At 47.6% G+C, this 22,685-nt stretch overlaps 1 protein-coding gene and 1 long non-coding RNA gene across 2 annotated transcripts; one reads left to right on the top strand and one right to left on the bottom strand.

Annotated features, from left to right (window-relative positions):
• Positions 1 to 7,047: 7,047 nt before the first annotated feature.
• LOC102381437 (regulator of cell cycle RGCC-like) lies at positions 7,048 to 18,399 on the bottom strand. Its single transcript, XM_006036216.3, has 5 exons — positions 18,251 to 18,399; positions 12,833 to 12,988; positions 12,044 to 12,124; positions 10,469 to 10,531; positions 7,048 to 8,656 (listed from the first exon to the last, which is right to left on the bottom strand). The coding sequence occupies exons 1-5, from the start codon at positions 18,267 to 18,269 to the stop codon at positions 8,649 to 8,651; spliced, it is 327 nt and encodes a 108-aa protein (XP_006036278.1). The 5' UTR covers positions 18,270 to 18,399; the 3' UTR covers positions 7,048 to 8,648.
• A 98-nt stretch (positions 18,400 to 18,497) lies between these two features.
• LOC112548110 lies at positions 18,498 to 22,378 on the top strand. Its single transcript, XR_003091919.1, has 3 exons — positions 18,498 to 18,636; positions 20,072 to 20,247; positions 22,215 to 22,378. It is a non-coding gene; the product is annotated as an uncharacterized LOC112548110 (long non-coding RNA).
• Positions 22,379 to 22,685: the final 307 nt, after the last annotated feature.

The following is a 22,685-nucleotide window of genomic DNA, read 5'->3' as shown; positions in this document are numbered from 1 at the left end:
GAAGATGTCAATAGGAACCACTGACTAACTAATGCATGCATTGTCCATGCAGCTTTCATTTGGCTGCTTGTATATGCTCTGTGATACAGATTTTAATTATGTGATCACATACTGATATTTCCACTGCACCTTTGCCTTTCAGTGCCTAGGCCCTGCTCTGAAGATGAATCTCGGGTGTGGAGTGAAGTTGTCTCTAAGCCCTGAGAGTCATTGGCGGACAAAGTTGGAAGATGTGTGATGATAAATGAAGCAGGGGACTGAAGGAAGAGAAAAGATGGTTTCATGGTTAAGACAGAAAGAAAAAATAGAGTCAGTCAGAGGTATAATTGGCCAATATTGCACTGTGGGCAGTCCCCTGTGTCCCCAGATCCCCCTGCATCCTCTCTCCAGCTATGACTTGTCAAGTATCAAAAACCCACCAGTTAGGTGGCAAAAAAATGAGGTGCCATGTCCCTCCAACAGCCATGAACTGTGTGAGCCACCAGCTCCTGCTCTGCTGCTGCTTGCTGCTGCTGCTCTGCCTCTCCAGCTGCCCAAGCCAGAGCCTCTGAAAGTAAAGTATAGGGGGAGCAGGGAGGTGGAAAATGGAGGCTGGGAGGGTGCCATCCTTAGAGACTTGAAGGAAAACTATTTTTATAAATGAACTTCTGGTAGCAAGCTCAATCTAAAAACATGCAATTTTCTGTTTTGATGGAGTTGCCTTTAGAACTTTTCCAGCATATTTGTGTATCATTTCACTTTTCAGCAGGGAATCACAAGGACTAAGGCATCATGATAAACAATTAAAAGCAAGCAAAACCTTCCTCTTCCTCTTATTGAATGTTTCTTCCCACATGATTTTGTTTGAACAAGCTGAACAGTGTGAGGGGAAGTTAGATAGATACTTCTATAGAAACTTTCCTATAGATCCTGGCTACACTCTGATAAGTGACCGTATCAGGCTGATTTCCCACCAGAATTAGTGCAGCACAGACCTATGCATCACTAGAAGGCAATGGTCTGGAACTGGAGTGCTGGTTTCCTGCACAGAGTTTATTTTACCACTTGAATGCATAAGAGGACTGTCTCCCAACTCTAAGTGACTGATGTCAATAATGCGTTTGAACCCTGTTAAGTCTTGAGGGACCAGCACAGGGAAAAGGGAGACTGAGCTGTGCTCTGATTGCTATTATGCATACTCAAAAGGATGATTCCATGAATTCCAACTACAGGGACAATCAACATCATGGGCATTTGTACATGACACAGGGGTTTAATTCTCCCTAAACTGAAGCAGTGGTTTTTTAAAAACACTGCTTCAATTTAGGGTGAAGTAAACCCCTGTGTTGTGTACACCCACGTTGGAGCCTGATCCTTACCTGCCTCTCCAGCAGCGGGGAAGGGAGAGCGAGCTGCTGGTGGGCAGAACGGTCCCTTAGCTGTGGTGGGGCTGGTGCATTCCCTGCCCCCCCACCCCCAGGCAGCACCTGCCCGCAGGCACCTGGCTCCGGCAGTCCCAGGGGGCACTGCAGCCACAGAGGGAAGCACCAGGCCCCTGCAGCTCAGGCAGGCAGGCTCTGGGGGCAAGCGGGCAGGGGGTGGAGATCAGGCTCATGTTTTGTTTTGTTTTTTACCTTCTGTGGAGCCTGCCTTCCTGGGCTGCTGCCGGGCTGCCTGCATGGTCTGCCTGCATAGCCCCTGAGCCACAGGGAGCCTGGTGCTTTCATTTGCAGCTGTAGGGTAGGAAACTAAAACTCCACAGAGGTGTTTTACTTTGCAGTGCCCCAAAGTAATTTGCTGCATCCCAAAGTCATTTAAGATGCATTACGCTGTCGAATGTGCTACAGTGGCTGGAATTAGCATGCAATATATCACTGAATGTGCAAACAGCATTGCCATTAAAGCAGTGCAAAAGGCATTTAACCCACTTCAAACCTGCTAAAAAGTGTCATCTACAAACAGCTCATGAGTGCAAACAGCGAGGACAATAGAGTTGCAGTGAATTTGCATAGGTGTAGCCCCAGCTGGAATATACACGCTTAATCAGGGATCAAGCTTTAATGCTATCAGGTTCCTGCTATCAGAGAAATCAGAGAAATCCCCAGGTTGTTCTTAACCACAAGCAATTGCTTGGGTCATTTAGAACAGTGTTTCTTAACCCATGGGTCATGACCCAAAAGTGGGTCACAAGAACATATGAAAGGGTTGTAAACAAACTTTAAAAATGGATCCTCCTTTAAAGGAGAAAAATGTGAGAAACTGTGGGTTTCCCCTTGCAGGCTGGTGGAGTTCCAGCCTACAAGGGGCTGCCTGGGGTTGTTTGGGTGCACCCCTGCCCCACACACACTCCCCCCCTCCTGCCCCACACATTGGGGGGGCTGGAGGAGGGGGCAATGGATTGGGAGTGAGGCGGTGGAAGGAGGGGGACTAATGGGGCTGAACCCCCCCAAATGTGGAGCAGCAGATATAGCCAAAGGGCGGCAGACACAGGCTGCTGCAGCAGTGGGGAGGGGCGGGCACACTCACATACCCTGTGCACTCACAGCCAGGATTGCAGCTGGCCCAGCTGCAGGCAGGGAAGTTTTTTTTAATCAAGCGGGGGTGGAGTGGGGTGTGAGAGTGGGGTAGGGGCAGGGTGAATCATTCACCCCTGTCCTGCTCCCTTCTGCACTGTGGGGATTGCCGCATGAACCGGCCCAGCCAGGGCCCTGTTCATGGTGAATCAGGCCCTGGCCAGGCCAGGTCATGAGGCAATTGGAGCCTGGCGACTCCTCCAGAGACAGTGCGGTGCTGGGGAATGAAGCGGGGGCATGTGTGGGCCCCTGATCTTTGCATAGGGCATGGGTGGGCCACAGCTGGGCTCAGCCTCTGTTCCCTGCATTTGTGCTTTGTTGCTGCCCCTGCTTTGAATGCAGTGCGGTGCAGCGCCATGTGCCTCACTGTCTGGCCCACCCAGTGGCAGTATGTACATGCCACTGCGTCACTTGCAAAGCAGCAGCGGCAGCGAGGCACAGACACAGGGAGCAGAGGCTGAGCCCAGCTGTGGCCTGCGTTTGCCCTGTGCAAAGATCAGGGGCCCACATGCCCCCCTCCCTTTGCTCCCCAGCACCGTGCCAGCCCTGGAGGAGCTGCCAGGCTGCACTGGGTTTGTCCTGGGCACAACTCGGGGCGGGCGCAGGGTCCTGGGGGCTCTGTCATCTTTGGCCTGGCGGTGCAGCCAAGGCTAGCCCCGTCTGGGCCCCACCAGGCGGCACGGGGCAGCGGATTTGTGGGGGCTGGCATCGGGCAATGACCCTGGGTACAAGGGAAGGGATGGCCTCGCAGGCACACCAGGTCCCGAACCCAGCGCAGGCCAGCAGCTCCTCCAGAGCCAGTGCAGTGCTGGTGAGCCAATGGGTGGGGGGGAAGGCACGTGGGCCCCCAATCTTTGCACAGGTCATGGGTGGGTTGCAGCTGGGCTCAGCCTCTGCTCCTTGTGTTGGCACCTCACTGCCGCAGCCTCCACCCCCTGGCCCTTTCCCCTCCCCCCGCAGACTCTTCCCACCTGGGGAGGGGGCACGTGTGCACATGCGCATGCTCAGCTCCCCCAAATACTTTTTTTCCTCCCTCTGCCTATGAGAGCCACTGATTTAGAACAAGAACCTGTGGAGGTTTCTGGATAGATTCAGAGTCGCTCCCACTGGGAGCTTGTGCTTTTTTCTCCTACCTGTGAGGTAATTAAAGAGGATTCTTGTGGAATTCCTGGTGGGTTGCTCACCCCTGTAGTGGCATCCCTATACTGAGGACTCTTTTCTGCCAATCCAATGGCCCCCTCCTCTTCTTCCTCCTTGGGGGCAGTGACTATCATCCAGAGCAGTACCAGGAGTTCTCATGAAGATATCACAGAGGTACCATTCTAGGATGGGATGCTCTTTTAAGATCCCATTGCCATTGTTTGTTTGCTTGCAAGGCTGATGCAGCCTCTTGACTGACTGGTCTGGTTTCCCTTTGCTTCTTTTCAGGGACCCAGCATAGGTTTCAGACTCCTTGCCTCCTAGGCATGAAGTGCGGACCAACTTGGAGCTGGTATCCTTTCAATACCATAAGCTAAGTTTCTCTGGCAAGTCTCCTGGAAACCACCAATCCCAGCAGATGACACCACTCCTATGTATAGAATCATTGATAGGCTATTTCTGTTTCATAGATACTTACTACAGGATTAGGATAGCATTGTGACACAGACGGGGCTTTAGATGACATGAATTCATTCTTCTATCAAATCCACCTTACAAGCTTTGCCCAAAGTGCCTGCTGTGAGTTTCCAGGGGTCAATGGTCATAAGCTGAGTGCTGTTGAAAGCACCATCTGTTCCCTCAGTGGTAACTACCCCTTCCATTGTGAAGGCAGAAGCTCTCCTTTAATATGGACATCCCAGCTGGCCCTAACTTTACACCCTTTTCCCATCCTTGTCTTAGGGAGTCATGCTGGATCTTTCTGAGATAAGCTGCTCTTTTTAAGGACAGAAAGTTGTCACATTCAGCCATCTCCAAATGCTTCAGTCCGCTAGAGAGGAAACAAAAACCAAGACTAGTGCAAATATCAAGGCTAGTGCTGCTCACTGAAGCCCCAACCATTTTCAGCATCAAGAAATGACATGCCCACCTCCCTTGCTCTTTGGGCACTGACTGACTTGCAACTCTCTGCTGTAGCTCATGCCACTTCGCTGGAAGTGCCAGGAGTTACTGTGTTCTTCCTGACCCAACAGATGTTGGCTGTTGATGATTGATGGTTCATTGGAATTGGTGATTCTGACCCCAGTCACATGACCAACCCCTTCATCATCTGACTTGTTAGATTCATGCAAATGACCAATCATTCCATCTTTTTCCTCCATCACTCCTAGAAATCAGACTGTTCTACATATGATATAAGGAGAGGAGGTTTTGGCCGCCTCCTAGCTGTAAACTATAGGTCAAGACCTATTCAGGAGCAAAACATTTAAAAAGAAAAGATACTAGTGGTCATTTTTATTTATCTTCCTTTTTAAATGATTCCCCTTGTAGTGGGACTTGGTATTTGTTCATTATCTCCAGGAAACAGAAATAAAACAAAACCACCTGGAAGGTGCTGGACAAATCAAGTTAAACTGGAACCACTCACAGTTGCTCGCTGTGGATGTGGCTCTCTCTGGATGGCTGTCTCTCTGCGGTCACATGTCCATGTAGCCTTCCAGGCCTCCTCCTAATTTGGTCTGTTCCCCCAAAACTGGGACTTAGGCCCCCATGCTCTCTGAGGCCTTGTGGCTGGTGTCACTTATTTTGTGTTATGGGACATACTTCCTTTGCTTCCCAGGCTATTTCCTAGATTATGTGTCCTTGTTGTGTTAGACAACACATCTGCCTTGAAGGCCATGATCCCATGTCATGGCATGCCCCCCTTCATTCTCAGGCTGTGTCCATCTGTTGGTCTTGTGCTAGACAGCCCATTTGCTTTCAGGGCTATGAGAGGCTGTGCGCGAATCGCCCAAGCTCTTTAGAAATCCATTAACCCCTTCTGCCCATCTTGACCCCTTATCATGCATATATCTATACATATAAGCCAATTCCCCCCAAAACAGAACTTTAAATACTGTTTCTAAGCCAACAATCATAAGGGGGAAGAAAAGGAAAGGACTAAAAACAGGGACTTGAAATGAGAGAAAGGAGTAGATTGCTTTGCCTTTTTAGGCCTATGAAAGCAGACACTTTCCTTTGCTTTTCCCTCCTTGTTCCAGGCATAACCATAAAGAAGTTCTCCTTTACTACATATCCTGCTCAGATGTCCACTGCTTCAAGGAGCAGTGGTTGCTGGACTCTAGAAGAAGCCATTCTGAGAAGGAGACACCAGCTGGGGAAGAGATTGGAACCATAATTTGAACCCAGCATGCACCAGAGAAGTTATAAATGTTCATGCTATTTATGTCATTTTTTTTTTTTCCCCCCCCCAGAGTGAGGAGCATGTACCTCTGGAACTACTTGCTCAAATGACTCCAAGTTCGTGATACTCACCCTATCCTAAGGAGATGTTGGTTTAAAGTGTGGATTAAGGAGACTTTAGAAATCCTGACCGTAAGAGCCGTCCCTCTGCTATAATAAAGGAATCCAAGATGTTGTCACCATGCACAAGTCCCTTCCCACTGAAGCCTTTTCAGTCTTACTGGGCGCTTGTTTACTGTGAACTCTTCCAGATGACCAGAATTCAAGACAGCTTCCAAGTGGAAGAATCACTTAAGATGTGTCTTAAGTGCAGAGTAATTTGGATTCACACCAAGTTTTGCTTTGAACCCCATTAGTGTCCACATACCTAAAGCGCATTAATGAACATGTAGATGTGCCTGAATGTCTGTCAGAATTAGTAATGCACATTAAATCTTGTACCTTCATTGTGAGGTGCTAGAAAAAAAGTGCATTAGCTTATTTTAATGCAGATTAGCTGAAGAGTTCTTTTTTGGGGCAATTCTTTAATGCACATTAAAAATAGGCTAATGTGCATTAAAGCCCATGTGTAGATGCACCTACATAATGGCTAGCCAACCCATTTAGGGGTATAGCCTGCATCCCACCTGCCTTGCAGTGCAGCAGCTGAACTTGGGGCAGATAGTCCTCCTGAGTCTTCCCACAGTTCTTCTGGGCCATATTTTCCTGCCCTTCCATTTATTCCCTTTCTGCATACCAGTTACCTACATGTTATTAAACCCCCAGTTCAGCATTTAAACCTTACATTCAGCTTGCTACATTTCTGCATGTGACAAAGAGCGAGGGGGAGGGGGCACGTGGTATCACCCTTTCAGGGTGCTCCTTACCTGCCGCTCCAAGCATTTTTGGATTAGTTAGTTGCAGCTCTTTAACTACAAAGCTGCTTTAGCACATGGCTCTGGAGATTAAACTGTTTCCAAGGGATCTCTCCGTCTACAAAGAAAACCACTTTGCTTAGAGGTTCCACAACATCTTTTTATTCATATATACAAACACATCTGTATAAGATACAAGACTCCTCATTATTTACAATATTTACAGCAGAATACAAGCACCCAAGGCAGAGGCACATACAGTCAGATCCTGTTCCACCAGTTAGATCAGGGGTGGGCAATTATTTTGGGCAGAGGGCCACTTACTGAGTTTTGGCAAGCCCTCAAGGACCACATGACAAGCAGCCCAGGGCAGATAAATATTCATTTTTAAAATTTTTTAGGGGCCCTGCAGGCTGGATAGAAAGGCCTGGCAGGCCACATTTTGCCCACGCCCAAGTTAGATGCATGGACTCAGGCACCCAGGTGCAATCCTATTTCATCCTGCTCAAGTCTTTGAAAAAGCAGCGATGCAAGTGGTCAGTATATTCTCTTCTAGCTCGCGGTTTCTTGTGACACCATCTTACAGGGAAAAAGTGGCCCATTTCAAAAGTAGGCATGCTAATATTTTCTCTGGAGCTTGAACAGGGTAAAATAGGATCAGACTTAGACATCCAACATCAGTCTATGTACCTAATGGGTGGAACAGAATCAGACTTCCAGAGTTCAGGCAGGGCAGTGTCTGAAGATGCCCACTGGCAAGCTGAGAACATGGGCAAAGATCACTTTGTCCATAATACTTGGAACAGGAGATAACTTTCACTTTCAGTTCAGAGAAAGTGATGTAGTTGCACTGTGTGCCAGTGCAATACTTGGTGACCTGGTTGGTCAGTGGAAAAACCACAATTTCATGGCAGCTGAAGGTTTAACTGAGTCATGCTAAAAATTATCATAATTTATGATTCAGTAGTTACCCTTGATGAATATGCATCTTGAAACATAAGCTTTTAACTGCCAAGTTGCAACAGAGATCCAAAGCAGAGGGAATTTCAGATTTGGTGTTTTTTGTTGTACTAATTATACCAAATCCCTGGATCTGAACTAGAAGGTATGGGTCTCTCTACTCTTAAACTATGGTAAAATGTCAGTCAGTTGTTAGCATTGATCTCCTAAAAATGCCTTCTAAGAAATACTTAAACTGGTACGTCTTTGCTTACATGTTAAGAGACATGCCCATGCCACTTACAATTTTAGTAGCCAATAGCTAGTCCACACAGACATCATGATAATGCCCAGAAGAGGCCCAAAGGCTGCAGGACCAAATGATGCTCTTTGAGCAGAGATCTCTCTTTAAAACCATTCCTCTTCTACCCCATTGGAGATGGACAGCCCTTTAATAAAATGGGGGAGGTGGATAGAAGCTGTACTCTGGCTAAGAGTTGGTGCAACTTTGCCTTGTAAGCAGAAAGCTTGAGGGCAGAGGAAACCCAGCCCAAGCTAATATGCAACTGCCTCCCAACTCTCAGCATCACTCACTCCCAAAATGAATCAGGTCTCCACTATGTATGCTGGTTGTCTGAAGAGGCAGCCATAAGCCAGACAGAGGAAGCCCAGCTGGGATTCTCAGCTATGACTGCATTGCTGTTGCAGCCTGTGGTTGGGTCTTCACCGGAAGCTCGTGGCTGTTGCTAAGCAAGCAATTCCTATTTGCAGAGTAACCGTCTCATCCTTGCTGCTTTGCGTGCAAGTCATAAACTCTGCTCTTTCAAACAAAGTAGAACATGAAACATGGGTTGCAAGAATGAGGCACAGTTCTAATTTGCCTTAATATCCTTCTTTCAGCATCCATCCAGGACATAGCATCTCACATCTCTGCAGGACAAAAGAAATGTATTGGTGAGGCCACTGAACTGAATCCTGATGGGCTAAGACCTACCTCAGAGCCAACACAATGGAAACCCTCCTCTTCTTTTACTGCAGCTGTGTGCGCTTAGTGACTGGACCCGAAGACTGGGAACCTGGGGTCTTGGGTCTGGTTCCTAGTTCCACTTGCAGGAACTTGTTCCTTGTCAAATCACAGCAGCATTTCAGGTAAAGTAGCTTCAGCCCCCCAAGGTGGTGACTTTCATAAGGGGGCCTGAACAATAAGTGAATTCAGTTGGATCTGCTCAGCATCAGAGAAATCAGATCCTTGTTGGGCACCTACAAACTGGTTTTGAAAGGGCAGACCTTAAGTTCTGGCGCTCAGTCTCCCTAGCTGTAAAATACTAAGACCAGTCAACTTAAGAGGGGGCTGCAAGACTTAATTAATCACAGTCTGCAGAGTCTACCAATCTGCTTGGGTCAAGAGTGCTAGGGAAAGGCAACATTTTCTTGGTCACTCTGGCCATTGTCAACAGCAAAAGATACATTTGAAAGCTTGCTGCCTCTGGAGAGATAGAATGGTCTGTGATCAGCAGCCCTGCCAAAGGAGGGCAGGAATTTCCCCCCCATAAGAAATCAGATAAACAAAACAAAAAAATTTCCCACCTAGAACATAACCCCCCACTCTCTGCTTCATTAGCATAACAGGCAAGCCGAGTAGTGAGAACAAAGACCTTTCCCACACACCCACAGAGTCGAGGGTTTGCCCAGTAGTGACCTAACCTCCCAAATCACCATCCTACCCTCTAGAAACTCACACTGCTTCACTCTGTTGATTACAACTGATAGCTTATGCAAGGGGAAAATCCAGCCAAGGCTGGGTTGCCTCTAGGCTAGGGGGATTCCTGCCAGCCTTATGACACTATGAAGGATGGACCTCTCCCCCTTCTCATTTTTTCTGCTTTCCTTTAACTCAGAGAAGCACTACAAGTAAACAGCCATGGTGCAGAGCACAGGAGGCAGTGCAGTAGGGTCACCCCAAACAATCTAGAATGGCAAGTCCTAGAGCCTCCTCCATCCAGTGTCCTGGGAGCACTTCAAGAGCAACTATGCCTCAAACCTCCCTGGGCAGGTCACCATCCTCACCCTGGTTCCACAGAGGGGGAAATGGATGCACAGAGAAGGCACAAGAAATCACCCAGCAGCCTTTGGCAACTTGCTGCTAGAGCAAGTAGAATCTAAAAGTAAACTCCTGTAACCACAGAAGTCACTGACAGACCTCCAGTGGAGCTAAGATTGTACCTCCTCCATCCAGGTTTCACTTTAGGGTTTCAAAAGGTGCTTTCAGAATTTAGGTGCCCTGCTCCCATTGAATAAATGAATCTGATAGTGGCTGTATAAGACTTGGGACCTTATCCCCTTGGAGTCATTGAATAAGATCTCATGTTCTCAACCACAGCTGCTTTGCACCAAGCCAAGCCAGAATGCCCCACAGCCTGGCACTACACTCCAGCCCAGGATCACGCCATGCTGGATGCAGCATTCCAGCCTGCCAGGTCCTGACAAACTGTTGACATACATTTGACAAAATTCAGCCAGAACTACCACATAGCTGGGACTGATGTTTTGCTAGTGCAAGAGACTGCAGTGTGAGAAACTGAGTGAGGTGATGATCAGATGCATTAATGGCTACAGATGGCCCCTCAGTCTATGTTTTCACTGTGGTACTATCAACTTTGAAGGAGCAACCCTGATTGACAGCAGTGGAGGATCTCATCAGCTTGCATGGAGAGGAAGCAGAGATCAAAGCTGCATACATACCCTCCAGCACTTTGTCCAGATCTGCAATGAAGTCCTCCAGCTCTTGTGTGTCTCCGAGTTTAGCTAGCAGATGGAGATATACATGGTCAGATACTTAGCATGCTGCTCGCACCCCAATACAGGCTATGAAAGGGATTCCCTGCTGCTGTTTCTGCCCATATCTGCTGAGGTTGCCTGCTACTTATTACTGGCTTCATATCATCCATATGCACATCTTAGCACAATGATTTGGAATATCTAGGAAAAGGTTTATATAAAATAGCTTCATTTGCAACAGAAGGGGGAAAAAAAAGTCTAGAGTCTAACACTGCTGCGATAAAACTAGGTCAAATTTGATCAGTACACTTTTCTGATAGGAAGTATATGTAGTGGACATTATTTCATTGCATGGCATTCTGGTTAGAGGAGCCCAAAAACTTAGACCATAGCTCTTGGACTTAACAATTGGCATATAGATTGTGATCTTTGCCGATTATGTTCAGCCTACATGAGCCACTGCACAGCACTAACTTCACAAAGTCTTATACTTCACATGCCGAATTTAGTGTAGGATTTGTTATGGATTTTTTCTAGGACAGTCTTTTTGGCTATGCCAAATCCCCAAGTAAGAATCAAGATGTCTGAGTAACCTGAGGGTGCTTCCCCAGGAAGCTTTGGACATTGCTAGAAGTCTAGGCCATGGTCCCTTCAATCCAGCATGGAGTCTGTATTAGAAAATCTGCTAATGTTTGCAAATTCTGCTCTTGCTTCTACCAGGAACACTCACATACCAGGGCAAATATTCAAAGCAGGGAGTTGTGGAGGAGGGGTTGTCTAAACAGTTAATCAGCCTTCCCCCCACTCCCTTGCATCTGTACTATTCAGCCACAAATCCCAGACAAAAGGCATCCGAGTCTTAGGATGGTCCAATGGGACATAACTCATAGCCCAGGCTGAAAAAAACAAAACAAACAAACAAAAAACCAGTAGGAACTACAAGATCAAAGGCAAGGGCCCTATTCCCCTCTCACTTCCACTGCTGTAGGCCTAGAATGACTACTCAAGTCAGCAGATTTATATTGGCATATCAAGGAAAATTGAGGTTTACAATTCCCAGTATTGTTCTTGTTCCTGTACCAACATATGCCACGCAAGGCACTGCTTACAAGGTCACTCACTGCAGTGCTCATCCCTCAGTCAGCATCAGGACTGAGGGATTGTTTCAGTAACAAATTCTCAGCTAAGAATAGGTCCTGAATAATCTCTAAATAGGCCCAATATCAAATTCCAGCCTGGATCAAAAATATCATTCCCTAGTAACTTCATGCATATGCTGAGATCTGCTGGAAGGTTACTGCACTCTTCTTCCCATTTATATTGTAACATATCCCTTACATCCAGGTTTCCAACACAAATATTTGGATAAGGTAAAGTTACAGCTCATTATCCGAGCATACATTTTCAATGGATCCTGGTCCATTGCTAAGGTATCTGTTTCTGGATAGGAGACATCTCCTCTCCTGGGTCTCTTTAAATGGGTTTTCCCCTGAAGTCCCCTCAGGAGCCCTTTCCAAAGGAAATCTGTCTTGGTCTTACCTTTGGATTCAGAAGCATTGGCTTTGGTGTTGAGATCCTCCTCACTGGAGTTTAAACTGCTTCCAGGTGAGGTGCTGGCACCTGCCGACATAGCAAGATAAGTCAGTTTGCCAAGACAGTCTAGGTCCCAGGGCCACAACTATACATAAATGTGCTAGCAGGGGATGGGGGGCAAAACAATTAATGCAATAGGATTCTCATATTTGGCTGCTGGATTTCGTTGTTAGCCAGCAGACCTGCTACAATCTGGGTGTAACTATGGTACACAGCAGTCTGGAACTTCAGAGGGTTTCTTGGAACAGAGGACCAAAACAATTAAGAGGGAACAGGTGGGTTTAATCCCATATCCCAAGCGTATTGTGCAGCAATGAAGCTATCAAACCAGCAGAGATATGATCCCTCTGGCATGGTGGATGGACCCTTGCCTGTGAACTTCTAAGCAACCAGGCAGAGTACCTGAAGGCAAAAACAGATGCTGCCTAATGCAACCTTAGAGGAAAGAGACCAATGAGCCAGTGGCTGGGGTGCTGCTGCTCAGACTGAATAACATGAAAGATGAATAATTAAACAAACTAGATACACAGCCTCAGAGAGCTGGAGAATTGAAACCGTCTGAGGCCTACCATCCTTTTCAAGGGGTCTCTACCAAGCTGCTTATTCTCCTGCTGGAGAGGCTGAGGGCAGACCTGTCTCCTTATGCACTAGTGGCATTTCCCCAAACAAAAGGTGAAAAGCACTGAGAACCAGGCTTATTTCATTCTGAACCAAATAACCCCTGCCTAGACTCACTCTCTAGCTCATCGATGCCACTGTCATACACGCTGGACACCGTCCTTCTCTTCATGTCCTCCAAGTGCTGCTCATACTGACAGGCCTCACCGTTGTCAAAGTCTTCAATCACTTCATCAAACTCCCTCAGGAGGTCACTGAGGTCATCAGTCAGCACTGAAAAAAGGGAACAAAATCAGCCGAGTTCATTAACTGCAAGTAATTCATTCTGATCTCATTCATCTCACACAGATTCAGGTGGAGTTACATATGCTGAACACCACAGTGGCTCTTAGGAGTTGTAGAATAGCCAAGGGAGAAGGGAACTTAGAGGAAAAAGGCTGACAGAAGGGCCTGTTGCTCGGAGGATACAGGGTTGTTGCCTCACATGGCAAAAGCTGCTAGTCAGAAAGCTCTTATGCCCAAAGTAGCCAGGTATTTGTGAAGGTGCTGGGGAAGAAGAGTGAATAGGAGCCTGGCGCAAGTAGTCACCACCATAAAGACTGTGTGAAGGTGCTCAACTCCCCAGACTCTGTCAGGCCATGTGGGGGCTGTAAAGCCAGCTTGGCAATGGTGGGGAGAGCAGAGGAACACTCTGGCAGGACAGCCATGGATGCAGAGCCATGGAGCAACTTGCACACCCCAGCAGCGAACCACAGCTTGGCTCTCCCCACCAAGGAGACCTTTGGTCCCAGCCACCTTAGGCTTGTTTGGCCAGTGCGTCATTTCGAGTAGGACATGAGACTGCTTGGTCTCCGCTGGCTCTCCCGAGTATATCCCAGTGATACCATGATCCTTGCCACAGAGCTGTTGAAACTGCATCACCAATAGCCATAGATGCTATGGTATAGCATGGAAAAGACCCAACTCCTATCTGACCCGATTCTGGTCTCACTTACCCCCATTACATCAGTAACTTCAATGTAATTACTCCAAGTTTATCCAATCACAAAAGTAGAATCAACTTGGGTCATTTCTTAAATTTTCCCCAAGTTGCTTTTGATGTGGAGGACAACTGGTGGCCTCATCTCCCCTGCTTTTGCCTGTGGCCCATTATAGGGGTTCTGGTTGTTTCTGGTTTTGTGCTGTGGAAGGCATGAGGGCTTGAAGTAGTTGTTTTGGGGAATATTTGGATAAGCAGTTGCCTGGGAATGGAGGACCAGACTCAGTGGCCCCTTCTAGTCCTGTGTTCCCAACTAAGGCACATAAATCTGTAGAGGAAGCTTTGTCAGCATTTCAGAGGAGTCCTGTACTTAATCACTGGGAACTAAGTGAATTTCTAGGACTGAGCCATCCAGCAATGTGCAGATTATGCAATATAAATACAACTGGCAGAGTCTCCTCTATAATTTGACTCCCTTGTTTGGGGTCTAGGAGCTGAGGTTGTCATTCTTTCCTCATGAAGAGGCTTGCCAAAGCAAATGTCTGGAACTTCACAGCAAGTGCCTGAAGAGCCATGCAGTCATCCCCTTCCTGAGGCAGAGCAGTGGACCCACCCCAGGTTATGTCTGAGCAGGAGCTTAATCACAGCCTGGTGCCTATTGCTACTGGAGCAGCACAGAAAATGCTTCCCTCTCAAAAGTTCTAGGATTTCCACTATGCAGCCCTCCCACCCAAGCTGCGTGGGCCATCCTTTTGGCTGAAGAGGGCTGGGGGCAGCACCAGGGATGGCTGGTGCAAGGCACTCTCCATCCTCCGAGGGCTGAACTTTTGACTGTTCCACCATCAGAAGCAGCCAGACGATCGGCAGCAAGTAAGAGTGACTTCATGAACATCCCACCAGCAGAGGCAAGCATCAGCATCGTTGCTGTTTACAACCACTGACAAAGACCCAATGAGCTAAGTTCTTCCCTAGTGTAAATCTGTTGTCTTCAGGAAGGCATTAGGACCACTGCTGATATTTTATCATGTAGCTTGTCTCCATAAACTTGTATAATAGTTTATGAAAGAAGGAACATCACAGAACTACAGGAAGGAGAGGAAGGTGGAGGCGCCACAGAAATGCTACAGGCGCCACCACCCCTCAGAGCTCGTAGCAAGCACCACTCTACAAAGAGCCTGCATGTGCTCTTGCTTATCCTGGTGTTGCTATTGATTTATGCCACTGGTGCACATTTAAGTAGAATGTGAATAAGACCAGGCATGCTTAGTGGATACTTTTAGCCAGGACAGGTAGATATGGATAGGGCCATACCACTGCCCTCCTCAAACTCCAGAAAGGCAGAGTAGTTCAGCTGTCTGATGGCTTCAAAGCCTTACTCTGGACTCGTGCTGAAGCTCATACAGCTGTAAGAGGTACCTGGCATTCAGACTGGATAGTCAGATGTGGCCAGAAGTGATGCGAACCACATCATTCCCTTGCGTATTGATGGCGATAGAGATCCACACCTTGACACTAGCCCCAACGTGCAGTTTGACTTAAGTAACCCTTTGACATTCCCCTGGTATCCAAATGGCTCACAGAATTAATAGGCCAGGTCCTCTAGTGGCACAAGTCAGCGTGGCTGGTAGCCCAGTGACATTATCCTCACAGCACACGCACATGGAAAAGCAGCAGCAATACACCTACTTTATGTAGACAAAACCACTCTACTAAGGAAGGTGTGGCAAAGCCTAGAGAAGAACCAAGACCCAAGTCTCAGTTCAGCACCGTTGCCACAAAGCCCTCCTACCTCCTCATTTCTCTGCCAATGAACCTAATCATTCCTAGAAAGAAAGTGTGTAATCATGGCTGTTAGTGGATTCCCATCAGCTATATATATGCAAGGCCCTTTGCCTAGAGAGGGGAAATAAAGTTCCCTACTTGAAAACACAGTCTAGATATTTGCTTCATGATTTCACAACTCCTGCACCAGACGCACTGTCCCCGACACAATAGAAAGAGGTTTATGGGCCCAAAGTTTGCGATAAAGCCACTTTAAGCAAGGAAGAAGCCTGCTGTGACTAAGTTCTATGCAGAATGTACCATCATGGCTTAGCTGAGACCCCCTGCAACTCTCACAAAGAATAGGACAAGTTCAAGCAGAAAGCCACCCTGCTCCTTTATCTTTTCATCTCCTTGAGTTGCTGGTTTCAATCACATCCTTCACGTGGCATAAACAATAGGCTCCTTTATAAACTCATTTCCTTTGGGGGGAAAAAAAAAGGCCCTTTATAAACTCTTTTTCTTTGGGGGGGGGGGGGGTTCATTTGTTTTGTTTTAAAGTCTACTGTCCAGAAAAGTAAAAATAATTCTTCCAAACTACAGGAGAAGGTCTGTGCTGAACTGAAGCGACTCCTTTGAAGCAATTGGAATTCACTAGCCAAGTTCTGATCTTAGTTATGCTGGTATAAAGCATAAAATTTCCGCTGGGTTCATTCTTGGATTTACAGGAATGTAGTTTAGAGAAGAATGTATCCCCCCCCATTTGTAAATTTATGAGTACTTAGTGTAACATTGTCAGAGGAGAGATGAATTTCTTGGTCACTCACAAATAATAGGCTACAGAAAGGGAAATTCTCAGCCTTACCCCACTGAATGCACATGCAAAATTCCCGGGGCTGTGGTGGGGGGGGGGGGGGGGGGGGGCAGTGTTCCATGTGTGCCTGCAGATAGTCACCCTAATTATTTTGTCACACATGCATAGGGCTATCCTGCAGCCATTTCAAGAATGAAACGAACAATGCACTCATTATCTGCAAGTGGCAGGAAGCAAGCATGCAACCGTTTTTCAAGAGCAGGAACTGTTCTATGGGTATACAGCTTGTCAGATGGAGGTAGCACTGTGCTTCAGTACTCATTCTGAGCAACAGACCTTGGTTGTCTGCCAGGTCCTGATAAGACAGCTGGTTTTGAGGCTCTGACCACAATTTAAGGGATAACACAGCCTTAGAACATTTCTTTTGGTGTCCCCGAGACAGCCCAGATGTTCATTTTTCCTCATCATTATATATCAAGGGCTACTCTGCGATTCCAGGTGGAAAATGGCCAGGATAGTAAGCGGCATGGTACAGCAGTGACCCCAGAACGTTGCTTTCCCCCCAGTCCTGGGAAAAAAACAATGCTAAACACTGGAAACAGACAATTCATCTGCCCCCATGAGAAGAACTAGGTTCTCAACCTTTTTGGACTCGAGGCAATACTCCATAACCTTTTTTAATTGAGTGGCATCTACTTTCAAAACTGGATTTATATTGCACTGCTTACATCCTTGTAGAGGGGATGGGGGAAGTCAGCCAGACAGGGACAAGCCCAAGTATGAGTCTACCAGCATATCTCCTCACATCTAGCAGCACCCTTCAAAGGATTTCCAGGCACCCCAGGGTGCAGCAGAACTCTGCCTGAGAATCACTGAGCTAGAGGCTGTACAGGAGTGCTGAAGTCCTCTCAACACCTGGAGGTCTGGGAATTGGGCTGCCCCAGCACCGACTCCCATCATAGATGAAAAGTGAAAAAAAGAAGGGATGTTATTCTGCACACAGCTGGCTTTGATACTGCACACTAAGTCATGTGTGTTCACAGGAGATAGACATCTACTAGCCAATATTCACCTTTAACATTAATGAAAAAAACTAAGACGCAAGTAAACACAAACCACACCCACGCTTGGAGCCCTCACACATCCACAATTCCCAGAAATATACCCAGGCACAAAATTTACTTCAAATAGCAGATATTAAAAAAGAGGAAGTTGTCATTTGGGGGACCTTCAGGACATGCTATACGGTATATTTTATCTGGGATTGAAAGACTTGGATGATTTTCATGAGAGATCCTAAAGATAAGAGCTGTTGGGTGATAAATTATGCAAATTATTATTTGAAAGAAGTGTTCATGAAGAGCTGTATTTTTTAATATATCAAGGGTCACTTAAAGGAGATAAGAAACACTCATCTCAGGGAACTGTATAAGTTAGTAGTAAATATACACATAACATGTGTGAGTGCATCTTACTTTCTGGGAAACCCTCCTTCAGATTTAACGTCATTTAGGGGTTGCACATTGTTTTCATTGAAAAATATAGCTAATATTTTGCCACAGGAGGGGGTGGGGGGGGGGAGATTTTTTTATTTAATTTAATTTTTTTTAACCAGACAGTTGTTTCTCTCCCTCACTCACAAACACACACCAAGCACAGAGGCTGCCACGGACAAATCCAAGTGTTACTACAGCCTGAGGACTGACACCAGCTTCTTGTCAAGCAACCCTTTTAAGAAGCCAGAGTTTCTAACAACACGCCAGAAAAAAACGAAACAACACACAATACAAAATACAATACAAAACAGCCAGGAGATGTTTGTCTTTAAACAAAGTACCCAGAGAAGATGAAGCAGCGCTTGCACGTGCTTGAAAGGTCAGCTACAGGAATGAAGAGAAACGTTTCCACTCCAGTGATGACTGCAGTCACTGGCAGCGCAGCGAATGCAGGGACCAGAACAGGAGACGGAGGCAGCACTAACCTGAGTTGTCCGTGTCCATGATCAGCGGGCTCGGGTGGGGACAGCGCCTCTGCTCCAACACGCAAACACCAGCGGAGCGCCGAGGGGAGCGGCAGCGCGGCAAGTTTTGTGCCTGCTGCCACGCCTCTTCTTTACTCTTAGCCAATCAGCGGGACGCTGGGGGTGCCCAGTAAGATACAAGGTTACGTCACCCAACAGGGTTTGTGAATGGGACAGTTCGGGTGTGTCGCGGGGGGGTTTCCACGGTCCCGCGGCCGCATCCGTGCGGCGCGGGGCCGAGTGCGGAGCTGCCTCTTCGTCCCGTGCCTGTCGGAGAGGATCGAGTCCGGATGCGGGGCGTCTGCCGGTACTAGAGGAGAGCAGGAAAAGGGGCTTCCGGGGAGGAGGTGTGTTACTTCAAACTCGTATGGGAAGGGGGAAGAAAGCCAGGCAGGGTTATTGGCAAGGTTTAGGAGACCACCCCCCCACACACACACACACGCGCGCGCGCGCACACGCACAAAGGCACGCAGTGTGTATGCCCAGGACAGAACTAAATCAAGGGGTGTGTAGAGACTGAAGATAAACTTGTTAGTGGTGGGTGGTGTCTGAAAACAGCAGCCTTGTAACTCTTGAGGAACCAATAACCTGGGAAACCAATAGTTTTCCAGCGCAGGGGGGATTGCGTAGCATTTAGTCGGGGTGTTGGTGGGCGGCAAAGGAAGCATGAGTGATGACTGGCGGGGGAGGGGGTGCATGTGTGTGTGTGTGTGATGGGAGCAAGCTCCACGGTCACCAGTCACGCTGGGCTCAGCCCCTCCTTCCACCCCAGCAACCCGCCAAACAGTCAGAAACAAACCGAGAAAGCAAAGTAGTCACCCAAGGACCCAGCAGTCACTCCCTCCACTTCCCTCTGACTCTCCCTCAAATTACAGTTCTTACCAGTAAATGTTGTTTAGAAACATCAGTTCTCTATGCCTCCCTCCCTAGCCTGTCTTTGCCAGTAATTAAGACACAGATCAGAGCTTTTAGTATAATTTTTTAATCCAATTAGATGAGCTGTAGTCACTGCTGGTACAATGCAATGTATTAATCCTAGTTAAATAGACCTAAAAATTCAGGACAAAGGGGGGAAGGATTTTCAAGGGTTGAGGATAGAGTTTATTAGTTCCATGAGCTGAACAGCTGCAGAGAGGACAGTTTAGGTGTCCCAAAGCAGCAAGGTCCATGTTTTCCCACGTCCCTGGTTTACACACACCTCTCAAATCATCAGGGATGTTTAGACAGCCTATCCTTGCACAGTTAAAAGCTCAGAAGAATGTCCCTTTTCTTCAGTTTAGGGCAGATATAATTCTGTTTATTTCAATGGAGTTATTCCAACAGTGTCAGAAGTTCTAGCATTTTGCTTTCACCTCTCCTGTCAGGTATATTTCTCAGCTGCTGGAATCAAGAGATCGCATGAGAACCTCATTTAAAAAAGAACAAGTATACTCTAGGACTCATGTTTGCAAAAAAAAGTTTGAAAATCTAAAATAAGCAGAACACACCCTGAAGCTCAGAGCCGGGAGGCACATTGAAAGAAGCAGAGTTACTGTTATTTTTAAATCTTGTGATTTTTTTCAGCTGATTTCATGTTTTCTGTGACATATGGGCAGGGGGAGAACTAACTTTTGAAAGGTTGGACAGCTCCAGACTGCATTAGTATAAATTTAGTATAACTTAGGGCAGAATTAAGAGGTACCAAGAGCTGCAACATGCAAGGTCCAGATACCAGTGATAAATAATATGGCTCTTTCACATGCATTTGCTGTATCTGTTTTGCTAGTCTCTCTTTTCTTGTAGCATAAGCAAAGCACATGCAGTGCAAGTAAGTGCCTAGAGCTGTTGGCTTTTCCAGTTTCAAGCCCTGAACAGAGGAATATATACTGCGATGTGATTTATTTTGGTTTTGTAAATGGATGCAAATTACATCAGGATCAGAAGCAGACAGATGTGCAGCTACCAAGAGAACTCGCCTGGTAGGTGGCTAGTTTAGTGCCTCACTGCTAGGCATGGCGGGGAATCAGGTAGTAGTAGCCTGTTTACCTAAGCAAAATTGCTATCACACAGGGCATGTAGATAGTATAAACTAGCATGACTTACAACTGGTAGAGTTTTATCCTTGATTCTTTGGGGGTGATTCTCCACCAGATTGGGTGAAATTACCCTGGTTTAGAGGTATTTATCTGATGAAGTGCATTTGAGTTCATCAAAGCTTGTGCTTTCTATATGTATCTTATTTAGTTAGTCTATCAAGGTGCATATCTACCCTGACTTGTTAGAGCAGGCTTGTCCAACATATGGCCTGCAGGCCGCCATGCGGCCCACCAAGCCATTTTATCTGGCCCATGGCGGCGCGGAGCCGGCGCCAAAGGCGAGGCGGGCAGGGAGCGCGGCGAGGCGGGCAGGGAGGGCTGCGGAGCGCAGAGCTGCAGCGGCAAGGTGGGCAGGGAGCGTGGAGGGAGCTCAGCGAGGTGGGCAGGGAGCGCTGCGGAGCACAAAGCCGTGGCGAGGCGGGCAGGGCTGGCCCGCGGGCCCCAGCTGGCAGCAAGGGGAGGGGAGCTGCTTACCCCCGCAGGGCCCAGGGGCAGCAAGGCGGTGCCTGCTCCCCCAGCCAGTCTCCCCCCCGGTGCTGCGTCTCTCCGGGTCTGGCCGCCCGCGCACGAGGCCCCGAGGGGGCTGCTTCTCACATGCTGCTGGTGACAGGAGGAGGCCGGCCGGGTCTGCACCCACCAGCAAAAGTGGCGGCAGAGCCGTATGCCCCTCGGGACGGGACAAGCCTGCACCGGTCAGTCCCGAGCGGCACACAGCTCTGCTGCCGCTTCTGCTGGCCGGTGCAGACCTGGCCAGCCTCCTCCCGTCCCCAGCAGCACATGGGAAGCCAGCTTCAGCTGCATGCTGCTTTTCCTGGCCGGTGCTGACCCGGTTCTGCCCAGGTGGGTCCTGCAGCACCATGTCAACCCGGGCATGCAGGCCGTGTCAACCAGCACCATGTCAACCCCTGCAACTTCATTGGTGTCAAAGGTCACATGCCATCACTTCCTGATATGATACCACTTCCTGTGATGTCTTTGAATATGGCTCGCCAGCCCACTGGGTGATAAAAAGTTTGTGATCCGGCCCCACATTCAAAAAGGTTGGACACCCCTGTCTTAGAGGTTTGTGTCATTTGTCTGCTACGTCACATCTGCTCTGTGTTCTTGGGAAACCCTGACACAGTATGCAGGCTGTCTGACTCACAAAGGACTCACCTCCCCACTCCCCACCCCAACTCACCTGAACAAGAACTGATTAGAGGAAGGACGTACAAAAGACAATGAAGATGCAGTGGTAGACGCATCTAAAGCCCTTCAGACAAGGGTGATAGGAGTGAAGCAACTCCCCTGGTCTCGTTGACATGGGACAGCACCTTTATTAATATTCAGGATGGAGAACAGAGATTCCAAGGCACTTAATTCTGGGACCAGAGAAGCAGGGAAGCACTGCATGATGGGGGATCCCTGCTTCAAATGCTTATCAACCCACGTCTACACACACCTAGCTCAGCATTTATCAGACCAATTCTAGTAATGACTCCTTTATTGGTACTCAAAACACTAAATCTGCCTGTCTGTATTGTGAGCTCCCTCAGAGTAATGCCACGCATAGCCAAGAGTGTTCAGTTCCTATTATCCGACATATGAGCCATTGTTTCGCCATAAACAAACCTAGCATTCTCCCTTAAGCTATTGTTAAGTCTCTACAAAAACCCCTACCTAAGCTCAAATTTCTGTCCTGGTGCTTGGATCCAAAAGGTGCACCAGTTCCGCTCCTTTTCTGCCTGGAATCCCTGCATTGATCATGCTGTCTGCAAGCTCCAACAAACACCTGGGAGCCTCAACTGGTTCAAGCTTCGCTGAGTTGTGAGACCCTAACTCTCTCTCTCTCTCTCTCTCTCTTACTCCAGGCACAGCTTTCTAAATTGGACTTTTGCTGATCAAACTTGAGCTAGACTTCCCTAAATACCTAACTGAAACTGTGTAATATTGTAACTGTTTTATTTGTCTCTCTCATATGGCTATTACTATTGGTTTCATCATAAGTTCATACACCTGGCATTAAATAACTTTTATGGTCAAGCTGGTTGCTATACTCTCTCTCTCTCTCTCTCTCTCTGAACATCACTTGACCTCCCCATTTGCTCTGCAGCAACACCTTTTTTTTATCTAAGCCAAAGATCCCTGTAATGCCCAAAACTATGGTGGGGTCCGCTCATCAAGGGAGTTACTACTAGGACCATAGTGACAAGAGTTTGGGATGTGCTGAGCTTTGAGGTGCATGAGAATATTAGCTGAAAGTGCTGATCAGACCAAGCCTCCTCAGACATACTCTTAGCATGTGTGTATGTGTGTCTAACTGCATTTATTATTGTCCTGCT

This window comes from Alligator sinensis, unplaced genomic scaffold (genome assembly GCF_000455745.1).
Source record: "Alligator sinensis unplaced genomic scaffold, ASM45574v1 scaffold495_1, whole genome shotgun sequence".
Lineage (NCBI taxonomy): Eukaryota > Metazoa > Chordata > Crocodylia > Alligatoridae > Alligator > Alligator sinensis.
The sequence above is the reverse complement of the archived record's forward strand: the minus strand, read 5'-3'. Positions and strand labels throughout refer to the sequence as shown.

Bases quoted from the DNA above. Each gene is read 5' to 3' on its own strand.
- LOC102381437 (XM_006036216.3), bottom strand. The intron at 12,125-12,832 runs GTGAGTCTAGGC...CTATGTCGGCAG, and splicing joins TGGCATCGATGAGCTAGAGA to GTGCCAGCACCTCACCTGGA. The intron at 10,532-12,043 runs GTAAGACCAAGA...TCCATCTGCTAG, and splicing joins CAATGCTTCTGAATCCAAAG to CTAAACTCGGAGACACACAA.